Genomic DNA, 16,718 nt, shown 5'->3' on the forward strand with positions numbered 1-16,718 from the left:
GCCACCACTCTGCACTGTGCTCATATGGCGGTAACCACTGACGACGCCGTCGTCGTGGAAGCATAATAAACAAGTCAACAACATATTTTGCAATTGCGGTCAAGATCCTTCTTCCATCTTCTGGTGTAGAAGTAATACAGCCACATACCGTTGGGAAAATGTAATCAACAGTAAATTCAGGTGTGGTGCTGCTGGCCATCTCTTAAAAAAAATGTGTCTGAAAAATGTTGACTCGGCTCGTAGAGCAACATAGATGATGCGGGCACCTGTTGGCTAAACACACCAGGGTTTCCCAGAGGTAATTGGTTGTAATCACAGCCATTGATTAGCTAACTTTATACAGGCTCTCTTGGCGTTTTCACAGCGGACATTCTGGCTTATCATAGCAGGAAAAGCACAGGTGTTACTAATAACATTAACAATGGCTCCAGTGAGCCGTGACAGTGTGATACCAGGACGCTGAAACTGAAGCAGCTGAATGGAATTTAGTCATCATCAATTACACCTGTGCTTTTCCCTACTGTGACATGTCAAAATGTGTTTGTGTGTCCAGCTGGCGATTATCAAACTAACTTCATCCTGGTGTCTGTGTTGCCGTGCAGCCTTGAGTTTTCTTCTCACACATTAGCACCTGATTAGGTTGTTTGTCTCTTTTCCCAACTTGTAAAAACTCAACCACTGAGCTGAATCCAACACATTAAACAGAGTAAATGTAGTCGCTAGATGGCTGTTTAAACATTCGCCGCCCTCAGCCATTAAATACGTGGCCTTTTGCTGTGCGACGGAGCGCCACTGCTCGTTTTCCCTGAAGCTTAACGCGCCTTATATTTAATAAAAATGTAGTAATAAAACGCTGTGGATAAGCGGATACATCTGCAGTGTGTCAGAGCAAATTGTCAATGTTCCCGTCTTTTCTTTAAGCTCTGTGTTCTTCTTTTATTCTGCCTTCAATCTTCCACGTGACACTTAATTTATCTGTCATATTCCCTTTAAAGTCACATCTCTCTTTCTTTTTCCTTTTGTGTGCCTTTTGCAAGTGTGTGAAATATGACCCCGGGGGAAACCAAGTGCTGAGCGTTTCACACATCTTGGATATTAACACGGCACAGATTTATAGATTTAATACATTTTGTCATCACATCAAGGGGGTGTTGCAAAGAGAACAGTGTGCACAGTATTGATGTGTGTGTATTGCAGCTGAATGGGGTTCATTGTGGGGTTTTGTTTTCAGAGGGTCTAGGGGATCTGATATGTGTCAGTCAGATGGGGAGCAGGGCAGGGGGAAAGTGGCGCCGGCTTTGGCTCGCTTGGGCGGACGTGCTCAATAAAATCCCTTAAAAAACAAATTTCCCAAAATCCCCCTCATCCTGAGAGACTCCCTCGCTCGCTGGTACAGTGCTGCATTGTCTCAGCTGGACTCTCCCACTGTTTGTTCTGGTTAGTTTGTGTGTGTGTCTGGGCTCAGTGCAAGTGAAAGTGTGTGTGACTATGGTTAATTATAGGTTTGTGTGTGTGCCCATCTCAGGGAAATTGTCCTTCATATTGTAAGAGACTGCAGGTGCTCACTGCCCTACAAGCTATTATACTGATAAACACACACACACTAACACAATAACCTGTGATGGCGCTCAGGTCTATTCTTAGCTTCGCCTTGAATAATTCATTACTTGCAGCCAGAGTGGAGATGACGTAGAGACACACAAACGGTACCCACCACAGGGAGGTGTGCATTCAGGGTGTGGACAAAAAAAAGCACCAAACAATTCAACTCCGGTGCAACAACACAAACTGAAAACCTAAAAAAACGACATTAGAGTTGAATCAATATCTTTGTGACAGTCCAACTTTACAAAGGTGATATACCGTGTCATTGCAGAGCTGTCGTATCAGAACCTGGTTCTTTAACTCTGATCACTATCACATATTAAATAGGTCTGGTGTTGTGCTCAGATTGATCTATCAGTGCTTTGTAGGTGAGATTAAAAGTGGGTTGGTCATCCTCATATAGTTACCTAGCAATGTTCATGAGAAGTAGTGTCAGAAAAATGGCGACAAGAGTGGTTTACATTGACGCAGGTTGTTTTAAAATTGACATTTCTTTAATCAACTTGAAAGAAAGACATTCAAGTAATGAATCAATGTGTGTCTCTTTGTGTCTGTCCAGGCTCTGGATGTGGATCGCAGTGTTCTGTACAAGATGAAGAAGTCTGTGAAGGCCATCTACACATCTGGTCTGGGTGAGTACTCCTGTCTGTCCTTTATGTCAAGTGGATTTTCAATTCCTTATCTTAGCACTCTCACTTTAATCAGAAACCTTCAAAGATGTTTTCAAGCACAATTTAATAACCAACAGCTAGCCCTTTGGGTGTTGAAATGACCAGTCAATTGGTCATTTATCATATCTTTTTTCATATTGTGGGTGGGCGATATGGCCAAAATCTTCTATCACGGTATATGTAATGTTATATCATGGTAACGGTATATATCATGATACTATAATTATTCTGGAACTTCCATACAAACAAAAACAACTGCATCACATGAGACAACATGAGTTAAAAACAAAAGACTCAAAACAGGGAAACTAAAATTCTCAGGTTCCTGAGAGCCTGACTTCAGTCACTCATTGCAATATGATATGAAAATCATACAAATTTGTATTTATACCAAAAGAAAAAAACAACTTGTCTTTTCATGCAGGATTGGCTCATCTTTCATTTCAAAAAGCTGACAAAACACTGTCAAAATAAACTACAACTGGCTGGTCATGTAACCAGAGTTTTTCCTCATCTTGGATTGGTTGGGATGCCCCCTCCTGCTCTACTTCACTCTCCTCCTCCATGTCTGCCCAAATCACATTACCTTTACCAGGCAGCTGAATTCATGAGCGAGAATTGCCACCGCGGTGGAAACAGTATTGCCAAATCTCCCACTGGTGGACACATTTCATAAGGTGGTTCTCTCTTTCATATAAAAAAAATGAAAAATTTGGGGGTTTCATGGCTGCTGGACAGAGCAAGCACTTTGAAAGACATCACATTGAGCTGTGGTATCTCGAACGTTTTGGTGTTTTATCCTCTTTATTTATTTTTTTTTTACACAGGATGATTACAAAAATGCGCTATAGATTGAAAATGAAAATAATTATTAAATGCTGCCCTAATGCATTTGTGCCACTGCCTTTTGAGGCAAAGGTGGGGAGCATAGTTTTTTTTTGTGCTCATTGTGGCTGGTTGTGCCAGTGTTGGGTGTTTCCAGTGTCTTTTGTTTGGCCTGACAGAACCCCGCTGAGAGAGAGAGAGAGAGACACAGAGAGAGAGAGAGAGAGAGAGAGAGAAACCTCTGAACAATGTGCTGAGCATGTCTTTTTCCGAACAGTGCGAGCTCTGTTCAGACCAGAGGGACAGCTGTCTGATCCAGACCCCCAAAGGAACAGCTGGGGAGGGGTGCACACTGTGTTTGTGTGTGGCTGCTGAAGCATGGACACACTCATGTTCTCACCTCACTGTGCATTTACATATGCATGCCTTTTTGTGACTGCCAGACGTCTATTCTGTCACCCCATGACATGAAAGGCTGATATTGTGAGTGTGTGTGTGTGCAGGTGTATATTTTAGTCGATGAACCTGTACAGTTTGCTCACCGGCAAAATGAATGCCCTGTTTATAAATTACCTTCATTTGAATCTGTGCGGTTTCAGTGCTGCAGCAGGGTTCACAGACACATGAGCTGCAGGTGCTTCAGGCGATTTGTAATTTGTTTTCATTATGAACAAGATTATCTGCTGCAGGAAGCAAATCAACCTTTCTGCCTTCAGGTGGGAAGATTGTCCAGATTTCTATCAGTGTTTACAATAGAAACATTGTTTTGTCTGTGGAAACAAAACTGGGGGAATACTTTCATTTACAGTTGTTCCAAGTGAAGCTGGCATTACCGGAGGTCACCTTTTTTTGTTATCAACAATCATTCAGGAAAAGCTACCCAGACTCTGATCTGTATTGAATACAAACAAAGCGACTTCATGAATGCGGGTCTGTCTCAAGAACATGAGACAGAAACGTGTACATGATGAATGAATGATGATGATATTCCAAATATAGATTACAGCCTGCTGTATAAGCCCATTCACTACAGATACTGTATACTTAAAGCTTCACTAATCAATATTTTTACATTAACAGTGGATCAAATTTCTGTAATGTGAAAGGGGGCACTCTTACTGACAAACCCACAGAGAATTATTACCTGACTCTGCAGTTCTCCTCAGCTCTACAGAGCGTTTCAGCGTCTTTCAGATAATTGTTTTGGTTTTATGGCCCGCAACTTTACTATATTAATTCACTCTAATAGCGCCGTTTTTAGCCGCAGCAGGCAGCTGTTTTCAGCAAAAAAAAGCTCTAATAAACCCACTGCACACTACCTGCTCAGTACCAAATGCCAAACAGACAAAGTTTGCAACTAGCTGGTGAACATAGTGGAACAACAGCGAAAGGACAGTGATTATTGAATCTACATTTACAGGCTGCCAGAAACAAGTTTGCCATCAGTGATCATACATTTGTAAGGTGATAATAATATGTCAGTGTAGTAGTTACAGGTTGTTATGCTGTCCATAAGTGGTAATAAAAAATCCAATAATACAGATTTAACGTCACAATTAACCCTTTTGCAAACCAAGCAAATTTGGAAGTATTTTTTGTTCCAGGAATCATCTGGTTTCCATTAATTTATGTAATGCATCACACATTACGTTTGCATTTATGTGGATTAGAGTAACCCAATCAATACAAGTTAATTTTTCAAATCAATCAGCACTTAAAGTACATACAAATTGTGTATCATGCATTTGAAAACGGTCCGTAAAAATGACCATTTAGCAAATATGAGCTCCAATATAAACACTGTAACTTGATTAAATCAGCAGTAAATAGTTTGAAGTTTATGGGCATGAATACATTTAAAGAAATAATGCCATCAATGAAAATTTACCCAGATCTTTAAAAATATGAATTGATGCAGGCAATGTTTAATACTAATTTAATTGCAGAAGTAAACAACAACATACCCTAACTGTAGATGTTGACATAAAATTTGTGTTACAATATCTATCTAAAGCAAATCTTCGAGAAGAGTGAAAGTTTTTATTAATGTTCTTCAGAGAGGATGCTGCTGGGATAAAGCCTGAATAATGAGACACACAACAGGGAGCCTCAACACTGACTGCCTCAGTACTCAGAGAACACACTCCTGGTAGGACTGGCTGTCGAGCCCAAACCCCTGGGCGCATATTTTATCGGCTATGACATGAGGAATAGTAATGATGAGGAAGTGAAGGGAGGATGGAGGTTTAGTTAGAACCGTAGAGGCTGAGCAAGCAATGTAACCTTGTACCAGAGAGTAAGATGGGAAACGAGAGAGAAAGAGGTGAGAAAGGGGAAAAAATAGGAAGGTGTATAGATGGGCGAGAGAGCCTCGTGTTGCTGCAGGCGCCTGTCAGGTTGTCAGCTTGTGAGTTTTGATGAATAAACCAGCAGCATCTCAAACCCCTGAAGAACCTGGAGCTGATCGAGCAGAGCTGCTCGGACAGACCTGCCAAAGCTGCTGAACAGATAACGACTGGAGGCAGACGAGTGAACGGCGTGTTCCAGCTGCTGTACCCATAGGTGGGCAGGATGGAGTCGCTGAATAATGCAGCACTCGGCCAATGTTGCATCAGGAAACACACTCAATTCAAAGGCGTCTGGGCTGACCATGTCCTTTTGGTCACTGCTACACACACACACACACACACATACTCTCTTGGCTCCAAGGTAACAAAGAACAGAAGACTTCCACAAGCTCTAATGTAATTTAAACTGAATGGATGTCTAAGGAAAAAAAGACACCGGAATAAAGGAGGAAGTGTCTTTTGTTTTCTGCGGGTAAAAGTTCTCTCGGTGCCGGTGGCCATATTGTTAAGTGGACGTGGAATCCGGTGTTGTTTTCATGGAGTCCGTAGGGAGATATGGAATTGATCTGAGGTCGGCCGCACATTGTGTTAGGGAGCGTCGGAGCGTCAGCCGACCGGGCATGATGGAGCCGAGTGTGAGGGAATGAGTGTGGGAGAGACGGAGAGAGGAAGCAGAGGCCAGTCTGCTATCTGGTGATTAAACCCTGAATGTGTATGAGTATGTGTGTGTGTGTGATAAAGAGAGATGGAAGAAGCTGCAAAACAAGCGTTTTGGATGTCAGATAATCTTCAGCAGACGCCTGGAAACTGTGTATTATGTTTGTTTTTTTAAAGAGGGAAGATACAGTAAAGAATGTTTTACACAACTGGGTATTAGCGGGCCATTTGTGCCGGTTGTAAAAGTGTTTGTGTGTGTGTTCAACCGCGTCACGGCCTCCAGTAAACACAAGGTCATCGTTTCCTGACGTCAAACCACAGGAATCCCTTTTTCTGTCTCTGTGTCATACACACACCACTTACCGCTGCACTACCTTTCTCAAGCATTTCTCTCAACCTGAAACTGTATTTTAATTTTAGATGTGGTAAAAGCCCACACACACAGTTTTGTTTCAAAAAAATATTGTAAAATTTGAATGAGAGTATGATGAGAACGCCATGTAGTCTGTGCTGACTGCAGTGTAAACGCACACCAGCGTAAATATGCCACGCTCAGAGCTAGTGACATAGAATAAAAAGCGGAGAAAGAGCGCTTACGGCGGGGAGGTGGGGACCGGTGTTTTGTTTTGTTAGTGACGTTTGTGACTTGTTTTCCATACTTATGTTGCGTTATTTCCGTACGTATTGTATTTAGTTTACGTACTTATTTAAGCCCATCCATGACGTTTTTTCCTAAATCTAACTAAGCCGCTTTGTTGCCTAAACCTAACTGCGGATGTTACTGAAGTTTTGTTACGTTGCGTTCAAATGACACGCGAAAAACAGCGTATAAATGAAACACAAAAAGCCTAAAATGCGTCCTCATGTGGAATGTTGTGTAATGTGCTATTTATAAGCGTTCCCGTGAGACCGGGTTTGTTGCTACTATAAGTATATGCAGATGAACACCCAGAATTTTATTGTTTTTAAGTTCATTGTTAATACCAAAAGTCAGAAATTACAATGAAGTAATTGAGGAAGCTCTCAGATGCTAATGAGACTCTTAAAGGCACTCTGGGAAGATCAACCAAACCAAACATTGACAGAGCTAAGTCAAATTAGTAAAATAAGTAGTATTTCTTTTATGCTACAGGTGCCTAAGTAGAGTTTTCAAGATCTAGTTCAGCAGATCGTTATATACAGTTGAGGCGTCACAAGATGATAAACAGGAGGAAAGCAATAAACTCATGTGCACACATGCGTTGAGTCTCACAAATACACTCAATAAAATCTATTTTGAGGCAAATATGTCACTGGTACAGGCAATGTGATGTAAAAAAAACTAAAATATGTTGTTTTATTTCTAATATGTTATTTTATGTTCCCCTGAAATCATCTTGTGGGTCGTTTGGGGGTCCTGACCCTCAGGTTGAGAACCACTGCTCTAATCTTAGCTCTTTTTTATTGTACTGATGACGAGGGGTCTCAAGTACAAATTGCTTTGGGGTTGTTTTTTGTTTGTTTTGGACATACAAGTTGACAAAAAGTTTCAGAAGAGGGTCTAGTTTTTAGCGTGAATCTCTTGTAACACACAAAGCTCATGTTTCTTTAAGAAAGAAGCCCTGAACACCATGGTAATGTATCTGAAATGTTTAGGCAACACGTGGAACGTCACTCAATTAGCAGGTTTTGTTTACAGTGTAAACTAGAGAAAAGGCCGCCTCGACCTCGTGTCTCACTTCATCTGGTTCCTTTCTTTCCCGTGTTACTTATAAACCAGCTCAGCGTGTCATTCAGTCATTTGAGGTTCAAAGCTGCTCTGTACTGTAGACTGCATGTGTGATGTGTTCAGGTCATGTTACAACAAATACACATGTACTCACTAAGCAGCCTCGGGGGGTGGGGGGGTTGAGCTGTTTGTCGGCGTTGAATATCTCAGAGCTCTCATGTGCCACTTCAAAAACAACAGCAGGCCGCCGCCCTGTCGGCCCCGAGCCTGGCACAGCCACCGCCAAACAGCTGGAGCTGATGTGTAAACAGTCGGCTGCGGGTGTGCGGTGAGGGTCGGCGTCTGAGACATGACACATGATTGAAGTTTGTTATATCTCTGTACGACACATTTCATAGCTTTGAACCAGAAGCTGTTTTAAGTCGAGCTTATTAAAGATTAAGTGAATTGGTTAACTGTTAGCTCATCTGTTGGTCGTGCCAAATAAGCAATTTGCTGCCGTCATCTTTGTGTGTTTTTTCCCAAAACCACTATCTCAAGTACTAAAAGCGGTTCAAAACTCTCATTTTACCACTTGTGGACTGAGTCTCATAGGAGCTTTGTCATCCAGCTCAGCGGCGGTTTAAATTAGATTTGTCTGATGTGAGGAGGTCAGCAGGTAGTGACTCAGAAGGCTTTCAGCTTTACCCTTTTAATAACGTGATGGATATCTCTGCAGCAGAGACATCTATAAACCTGCCACATCTGTGAACCCGGGGCTGCTCTTTATCCGTCTGTGTGGTGTGTTTGGCAGATGAATAGCTGAGTCATGATGTGGCAGCAGGTGTCTTTTAGTGTACATCACTGTTTTTTTCCTTGAGTCCATCCCTCATGCCGCCCCGCCACCCTCAAACCCCCCCCCCACCCCTCTGTCTCCGTCACGTCTCTTAGTGAGTGTTGTCATAGCAACAGTCCCCAGTGCCCCATCGCTCGCTCCACCGCTGCCCCAGTGGCATTAGCTGTTATCAGCTGCCTAGTCTGGCGTGAAGTGAATTAAGTGGAATCATCTAGGCCTAACCCCGCGGTAGATTAGGTCGACTTTAGACACGCTCTGAGACTTCGGTTTATGGGTTTACCCCCTGACTGGGGACTGATGGGGGGTTTGTTTAGTTTGGGGGCCAACTCGGTGTATTTTTCTTTTCTTCTTCCTGTCCATCTTCGGCTTAACATTCCCTTTGCTGTCTCTCGTTTCTCTTCTCTCATTTCTCTCTGTCTATCTATGGGTGTCATTTTTTATCTCTCTCAGTACAATCATTATTAAGACATAAAGCAAGGATCAAAACATGTTTACATGCTGTAATGTTCAAAAAACACTTTATTTTCCTCATACTGTCTGCCTGAATATGCCTGTATTCACCACCTGTCTGAAACGCCCCGTTTCAGTGCATTTCAATGAAATTGCATTGCTAGGCAACAGTTTGGGTCCATGTGTTCTTCCTGTCAGCTGATGTTATTTACATACACTGCAACAGGAAATAAACTGGGACACATTTAGAATGTTTACGTTTAAAACCGCGTAATGGTCTAAATGTTGTATATTTGTGACATCACAAATGGACAGAAATCCTAACGGCTTGTTTCGAACGCACAATTTCTGAATATGGGCTGTATGTATTTCTCCGTATATTGAGCGTTTTGATAGTTTAACAGTATTTATACAGCACTTAAACCTGCTTTATAATGTAAAAGACCTGAAAATCTCACTTTTTACAATATGGGACCTTTAAACCATCATAACAATCTCAATAACTACATTGACAAGAGAATCTATCTGATTCAGCTCAACAGGCGATTGATTGATTGATTGATTGATCGATCACATTGTATTTCCGCTTTGCACAAATTTATCAGAGCAGCATGTTGCAATATAGGGGGTAAAAAGTTGGGAAAAGTAGAGTTAAACAGCCCAATCAGTAGTGAGCATCTCTTAATACCTGGGAAAACCCTGAAGTGTAATGGGAGGATCGACCCGCTGGAAAAGTGGATCTTTGTTCACTGAAAGACTCCCGTACATTATTAATACCCAGTGATTGATTTTTGACAATCGGATTGATTCCTACAACTTGTCAAAGCTGACCTCTGTGTCTGTGTGTGTGTTTGTGTTTTCCAGCCCATGTAGAGAACGAAGAGCAGTACACTCAGGCCCTGGAGAAGTTTGGAGAAAACTGCGTGTACAGAGATGATCCTGATCTGGGTTCAGCTTTCCTGAAGTTCTCCGTCTTCACCAAGGAGCTCACCGCGCTCTTCAAAAACCTGGTGAGTCGACGCTGTGTATGTTTGTTTGGGTCGGAGGTAAAAATCTTCAGGGACAAAAGAAAGATTTCCATCCTCTCCCTAATTATCTCTATCCCCTTGAGTCACCGTGTGTGTTCTCTAACACACACACACACACACACACACACACACACACACACACACACACACACACACAGCGAGTCCAGCTGGAAATTAAACCCCTCGGGGAGGTAGCTCTAGTTTTTCCATTGAGACGGCCAAACACCAAATATCTGCTGGATCTAATTCAACCTGATCTGTTAAAGCTTGTTTTTTGTATCGAGGCCAAAGCTTTATTAGAAAAATCTGACACCGTCGTGTGAGGTCTGTGTCGCTTCCCCACCGGACACTGTACCGACTCACACTGAGACCAGGAGCTTGAGATTTAATATTAGTGTTATCTCAACACCACCTTATATTAAAGAAATATGAGCTGCCGCCTGACCTGGATGTGAAGATGTAATCTCTCCAAGCTTTAGCAAGCTCTCGCTTCCTAGATTACATCTGCAGCAGCATTACACACAGAGGCTCAGAGTAGCTTTCAAACAGGAGTCTCATAATGGATTGGTTTATATTTTTGTCTTTTAATGATGTGAAAATTCAATTTAGTAGCGATTTAAAAGAGACTTGGCAAAGTATAATTAACCCATTGTCCCCCGTTGCTTTTGTAATGGGTATTTCCTGGTAATTTTGTACCTCATTTAGCTGAAGATAAGAGAAGAAAACTTTTGTGCATCTTTACCTTGAGTGCCTCCCTTAGTCATTTAGCTCTTTTCCCATTGAGCACGCACACTCAACAACAACACACTAAAAGGATTACATCTCATTGGCGTCGGGCGTCCCTGACTTTCTAGTCTCCTGCAGGTTTAAATCCTCTGATGTCACCCTTCAACTCTTATCTGTGTCACTCTCTCTTCACCCTCCTCCAGTTCCAAAACATGAACAACATCATCACCTTTCCTCTGGACAGCCTGCTGAAAGGAGACCTGAAGGGAGTCAAAGGGGTAAGACAACAAAACAGCATGGTCTCGTGTTACTCTACTACTGCACAGGAAGTGTTATACGAGTAGATGAATAGAGTTTAGCCTTGTTGTGGTCACTGATGAAGTTTTATGACAAGAAGTTTCATGTGCTGGTTCAAAGTGGTTCTCTAACAAGGTTAGTAACAAGCTGCTTTGATCCACTTTCCCCTGTTTCCGTAAAAAGTAAAAGTTGAGTAGAGGCTAGATAGATAGTTGATGAAATAGTTACCAGAATACACCTGGCTTTATGGATCTACAAAATAAAAATCACAAATCACTAACCGACGTGTATTAGCATGATGCCTGCAATAACTCAACATGATGAAAGTTATGCAAAGGTTACGATCACTCAATGAAATGTGTGTCTAACTTTTAGCGTAGGAGTCTAACATCAGTCAACATAATGTATACTCAAGTGTGAGCTTGCGATCACTCAACAGAACACGTGAGAATGTGTGAGCACGGGGCCCACAATTACTCAGCATCACGTCATTTTGCGTGGAGCAGTGACACATGGTTGGATTTTGGAGTTTACGATCCAATCAATGAATTGGTACGCTGGCCAACAGTAATTCCTGCATCCCAAAGACTCTTTAGAAATTTCAATCCTAAGTTGGCTCTTTGAGGTATCCAACAGGCTAGTTACCCAATACTAAACCTACTCCAAATCTGAATTATCTTAGACTTGCCCCTCTTAGGAGTTAGTATTGTTTGACATTTGGATACTAGTGCAGATACGATACCTACATCTCGGAACCAATGCCAAACTGTTTTAATTCTTCACATTGAGAAATATAAATGTGTTTTTCTCTAAACTCCTTTTCTTTTCTTTTAACAAAAGAATCCAGAGTTCTCGAACGTTTAAATGTTGTCAAAACACAAGCAGATGTACAAAAACTTTGCCTTAAAAATGAGAACTGACAGTAGGGAGATCCCAGGAAATGATAGGAGAGAAAGATGGAGAATGACATGCAATAATATCCTCTACCAGACTTTGCAGAAACCCGAAGGCCACCGGTGTACTCCTGAAACTGACAACATTTTGATTTACACCAGGAACTTTCTGAACAGAAAATAAGTAAACAAAACACAAATCTCACCTTTAGTTCTTGACAGTTTTCGATACTTGGTGCTACGAACCAAAAAAAAGTATTGAAGTTCAGTAGTCGACCCTAACGTGCGATATACTAACGCAACCCATTAGTCAGTCAGCCAGTCAGTCATGTGCAACTAAACCCAGACAGACACTTGTCAACAGTCTCTGCAGCTCTGTAATGCAATCAGCGCTGGTTACTGTCCTCAACGGGTCTGTGACCTTTCACTCGCCAGGCACATGATTGGCCGCGGCTTCCACCGAGGTATGATGCGATTAAGCCAGCTCTCTAATGAGGCTGGTTGCCATAGAAATGGCGGTTGTCCCCGTGACCCTCTGCCGCTTGGCTCTGTCTTGACCTCTGAACTGTTTGTCCTCTATTTTTTCTCTCTCTCTTTTGTGAATCTCTCAAGTGTTTCCTTTTCAGCTTCTATCTGCTTTTCTCTTCCATGACTTCCTGTCTTAGTCTCTCTCTCTTAACTCCACTTCTGTTTCTCGCCATCTTTCTCTCCCTGCCTGTCTCCTTCACTCTGTCCCCGCCGCCCGCCCCCTCGCTCTGTCTGTGGCAGCCAGTCACATCTGTAATGCTTACCCACTTATTGCTCATTAGCCCTCTGATGATTCTCATTACCCCGATGACACGGGGGGCTAATGAGCTGCTGGTTATTTTATACTTCAGGACACACACGTTTACCCACACTCGCATAAATGTCACCACTGTCGCAATGTCAATAAACCTCAGACATCAAGCCGTCACCGTCAGGAGTGGAGAAAGAGTCATCTAAAAATGAAATGATGGATTATTTCTTGTCCCCCTCCCAACCTGTTGCTCACCTCCACAGCCCGAGGCTGATCCCTCGTCCCTCCCTTCCGCTTCATCATCTTCCTCCTCCTCTGTCATTATATCCAGCTTTTTTACTCCTGTCCAACTCTCAGGGGAAGTACCTGTTAGGAGAGGGGAAAGCAGGAAGAAATGCAGACCTGCATGAAAGGCTGTTTAGACTGCAGGGAGAAAAGGAAGGAGAGGATGAAGTAATGGGTTGATATGGATGTCATTAGAGAGGAAGTGAGATGTATTTTAAAAGATCAGAGGAGTCTAGGGAGAGAAATTAGTCTCAATATTGATGATAAATGTGTTTCATGAGATTTGTGTATGACATAAAATGTCTAAAGATATTTGGGAAGTTTTTATATACGTCTATAGGGGTCATGAAAGGGGCACAGCCTCGACATGTGTGATGCGACAAAAACGGTAGTCAGTGAATTTGAAATTGTCAAATTTAAAGCAATATGACACTGGAATAATACTACACGTAAAAACACTTCCTTTTATTATTGTCTGAAGGGTGACTAACCTTTCCCACTTTGAAATTCCTCATGAACGTGCTGAAAAGAATTGTGAAGTTTTACACCAGCACTTAAACGCAACATGCGTTTTTGGATCAGAGGCTGTGAAAAGAGTCTTAAAAACTCCCAGGGCTGGGCGATGTGGCCAAAATCTTCTATTCCAATATAGGTAATTTCATATCTTTATAACGATATACATATCACAATATAGCATGTTTTCTGGTAGTTAAATAAATAAGTAGTCTATATGAAATAAACACACGGTAAAGCCTGTTTTTGTATACTCATGTGTAAATTAAATACCTGACTTGAAATGAAAAGTATTTTTTCATTTAATTCAAGACTTTAGGGCAAAACAAACATAACAGTTTCAAGTTATGTAAAAACAAAATCTTCAAATGATATTTCCTCAAAGTATTTCATATCAGATTTTCTGAGAAATTTGAGTTAGTATGTGCATGTTATCTATTTTAGAAGACGTAATTGTGTATCACGATACCTTGATATATGATTTCATCACGATACGATTCCATTGAAAGATGATAAATTATCATATTGAATTATCTACTCCACACACACACACACACACATGTTACCCAATCAACACATTCAGCAAATTGTTAATAAATGCAAAATTAAGATTAAAAAGACTGAGCATACAGAGGACAGGTAACAGCTATAGGAAAACACTTAGGAACAAAACAGCTTGAAGAAGGTGTAGAAATGAAATCACCCTAAAAGATGTCATTCCTAATTTCCTTTCAATGTATAAAAAAAATGCAATCCGGTATCTTAAAATGCTCCGCAGTTACTGCAGCCGTGTGGCAGCTATAATAGCCACCAGTCCTTTCATTTGAATTAACTCTGGACTTAATGGCTTTCTGGTGGCCGTTTGTTCCGTCGCAGTGTGTTAATATTCTGCCGGTGCCGTCTTTGGCAATGAGTGCGATGAACTAACACCCGAGGGAGGCGGCCGCTAATGGCTCTGCGATTAGAGGACTACCACCTAGCAACCTGTCACTGCTGCTACTCCGCTAAAATCCAACATTTTCCACCTCATCTACCTCCACGGTCATTTCACCACAGAGGGCATTTCATAAGTAAACTGTAAAAAGCCTTTTTTTGATAGAAATAAATAACTGAAGTAGTCTTTACTGAGGATACAGCTCAGTTAGTGCAGCACTAGAATAAAAGGGTGGGGTGGGGGGGTCACTGGACGACCCAGTAGTGTTTTTACTGAAGATAAACACACACTCCAGTCAGTGGAAAAAGGAAAGTGCTGATTCCACGAGACCTTTCTGCTAACGGCGGACTTTCAGAGATCGGACGCCGGCATGATGTCATGCCAGCAGCCGAACCCCTCATCCTCTGCTCGTTGACCGGTCTGTGTTTCTAACCCACCATGAGTCATATCAGCTTATCACCATTCAGTTACAGTGTCTCTGTGTTTGTGTAAGTAAGGAGTGTGTAAGGAGGGGGGACTCCCTGCACCCTGTTCTCATTGTGGTTCAGCGGGTCGTGAACACCCGGAACACCCACGCATGCTCGCTTGTTTCAGATTCTAGATAAGAGCAGATTACTAATCGAGATTAGGGATTTCCTCATTAGTTTGCACAACGTTTTATCAACTAAAACCTCAGCAGCAGTTACAGTAGTTTTTAAAGCTACTGAACCAAAGAATTTGTATATTAAAGGATCAGTTCAACCAAATTACAACAAAACACACTCACTTCTAGTGGTATCTAGCCGTGCAGATGTTGGTTTTATTCGTCCAGATTTTGAGATATCTTGTCTCTTAATTTTCTGCCTCCACTCCTAATATGACAGAGGAAGGACAGAGGAAAAAGGACATTTAAAAAATATAGCCACAAGCATGCGATTACGGGGTTCAAGCCAACCCAGACTGGGTCTTGACCTTTGACACTTTCCGATACCTGCATTAAAGATAATGAACAGGTTATACTGCATGGCGATCGGACAAATGCTCATTAATTTGTGAACAAATATGTTGCGTTTGTAGCTCCCCCTAGTGGTCAATTGGAATGACATTTCAGGGTATTGTTTCAGGTACTTATGTGGACATATCCTGTACGTTCCGTGATGATTGGCCCAACGGTCATGGAGTTGGGTCTATTGATGTGCTGAGAGCCGCACCCTTTTTAAGGTCATTGGTTTAATATCTTGAAAATGCAATGAGACATCAACAAGCTTTTGATAAGCTTAGTCCAATAATTATCCACAGAAAATTTGGTACGAAGCAGAGTTATGGTTTTAGGAGGAGAGAGAGAGTGAATGGCGGTGGATGTCTGTAGCAAGTTTCATGTAAATCAGACAAATCAGACTGCCCCCATCAGGCCGATTGGGGTCATATTTGTGAAGCAGCATTTGCACATAGCTTCCAGTCATTGGTGAAAATTGCATAGGTCTACGATGTTCCATTTCACTAACTGCAAGATTAGACACCACCAGAGTTAAGGGAGAGAATGTTTTTTTTGTAATTTTGGTGAACTGGCATCCAAAAGTACTACAAATCCAAACTAAACTCTTAAACGCCTTCGTTGCTGCTGACCAGGTTGAGCATTCATTACTGCGGTGGGAAAAGGTGTGAGGAATGTGTAACTGGAACTGCTATTCCTGGACATGTGTGGTCGTAGGTAGGAAGAGAGGTGATACATTTGCGAATAGAGGCCCTTGTCAAGGGCATGACATTCCTCCTCCGTCCTTTTGGATTCAGCCAGACAGGGAATCAGGGCACTAAGAGCTCGCTGCTCTCTCGGGGCGTGATTTGCCCTGTGCCGTGGCCTATTCTGCTCAGCCAGTCCCTGCCCAGCGATGCCTGATTCTGGTATTTTTAGCCATTGTTACCATTTTTTTCTCCTTCTCTCTCTGGCTCTGACATTTCCTTCCTCTCACCCTCTCCCTTTCTCTCTGGCTCTCTCTTGACCTACACTACATTCTTTTAGCGGCTTCCTCTTTTGCTTTTTTCTTCGCTGGCTCGTTCTTTTCGGCTCTTTTTTTTTTGTGTTTTTATGCTCTCTTTCCTCTGGTGGTTTTCTGCCCTTGAGCTGGTTGAATGAATGGCTGAGTGCTCCTCGGCTCGGCGCAGTGAACCAGACCGTGATCCCGAGG

At 42.1% G+C, this 16,718-nt stretch overlaps 1 protein-coding gene across 2 annotated transcripts in view; it reads left to right on the top strand.

Moving 5' to 3' along the window:
- asap2a (ArfGAP with SH3 domain, ankyrin repeat and PH domain 2a) overlaps window positions 1–16,718 on the top strand; it is a 63,895-nt gene that overhangs the window by 21,656 nt on the left and 25,521 nt on the right. For both annotated transcript variants that reach the window (XM_037746683.1, XM_037746684.1), the window contains exons 2-4: window positions 2,165–2,237; window positions 9,964–10,109; window positions 11,057–11,131. In XM_037746683.1, the coding sequence (XP_037602611.1) occupies window positions 2,165–2,237; window positions 9,964–10,109; window positions 11,057–11,131 (294 nt within the window). The remainder of the gene's footprint in view (window positions 1–2,164; window positions 2,238–9,963; window positions 10,110–11,056; window positions 11,132–16,718) is intronic.

This window comes from Sebastes umbrosus, chromosome 16, assembly GCF_015220745.1.
Source record: "Sebastes umbrosus isolate fSebUmb1 chromosome 16, fSebUmb1.pri, whole genome shotgun sequence".
NCBI lineage: Eukaryota > Metazoa > Chordata > Actinopteri > Perciformes > Sebastidae > Sebastes > Sebastes umbrosus.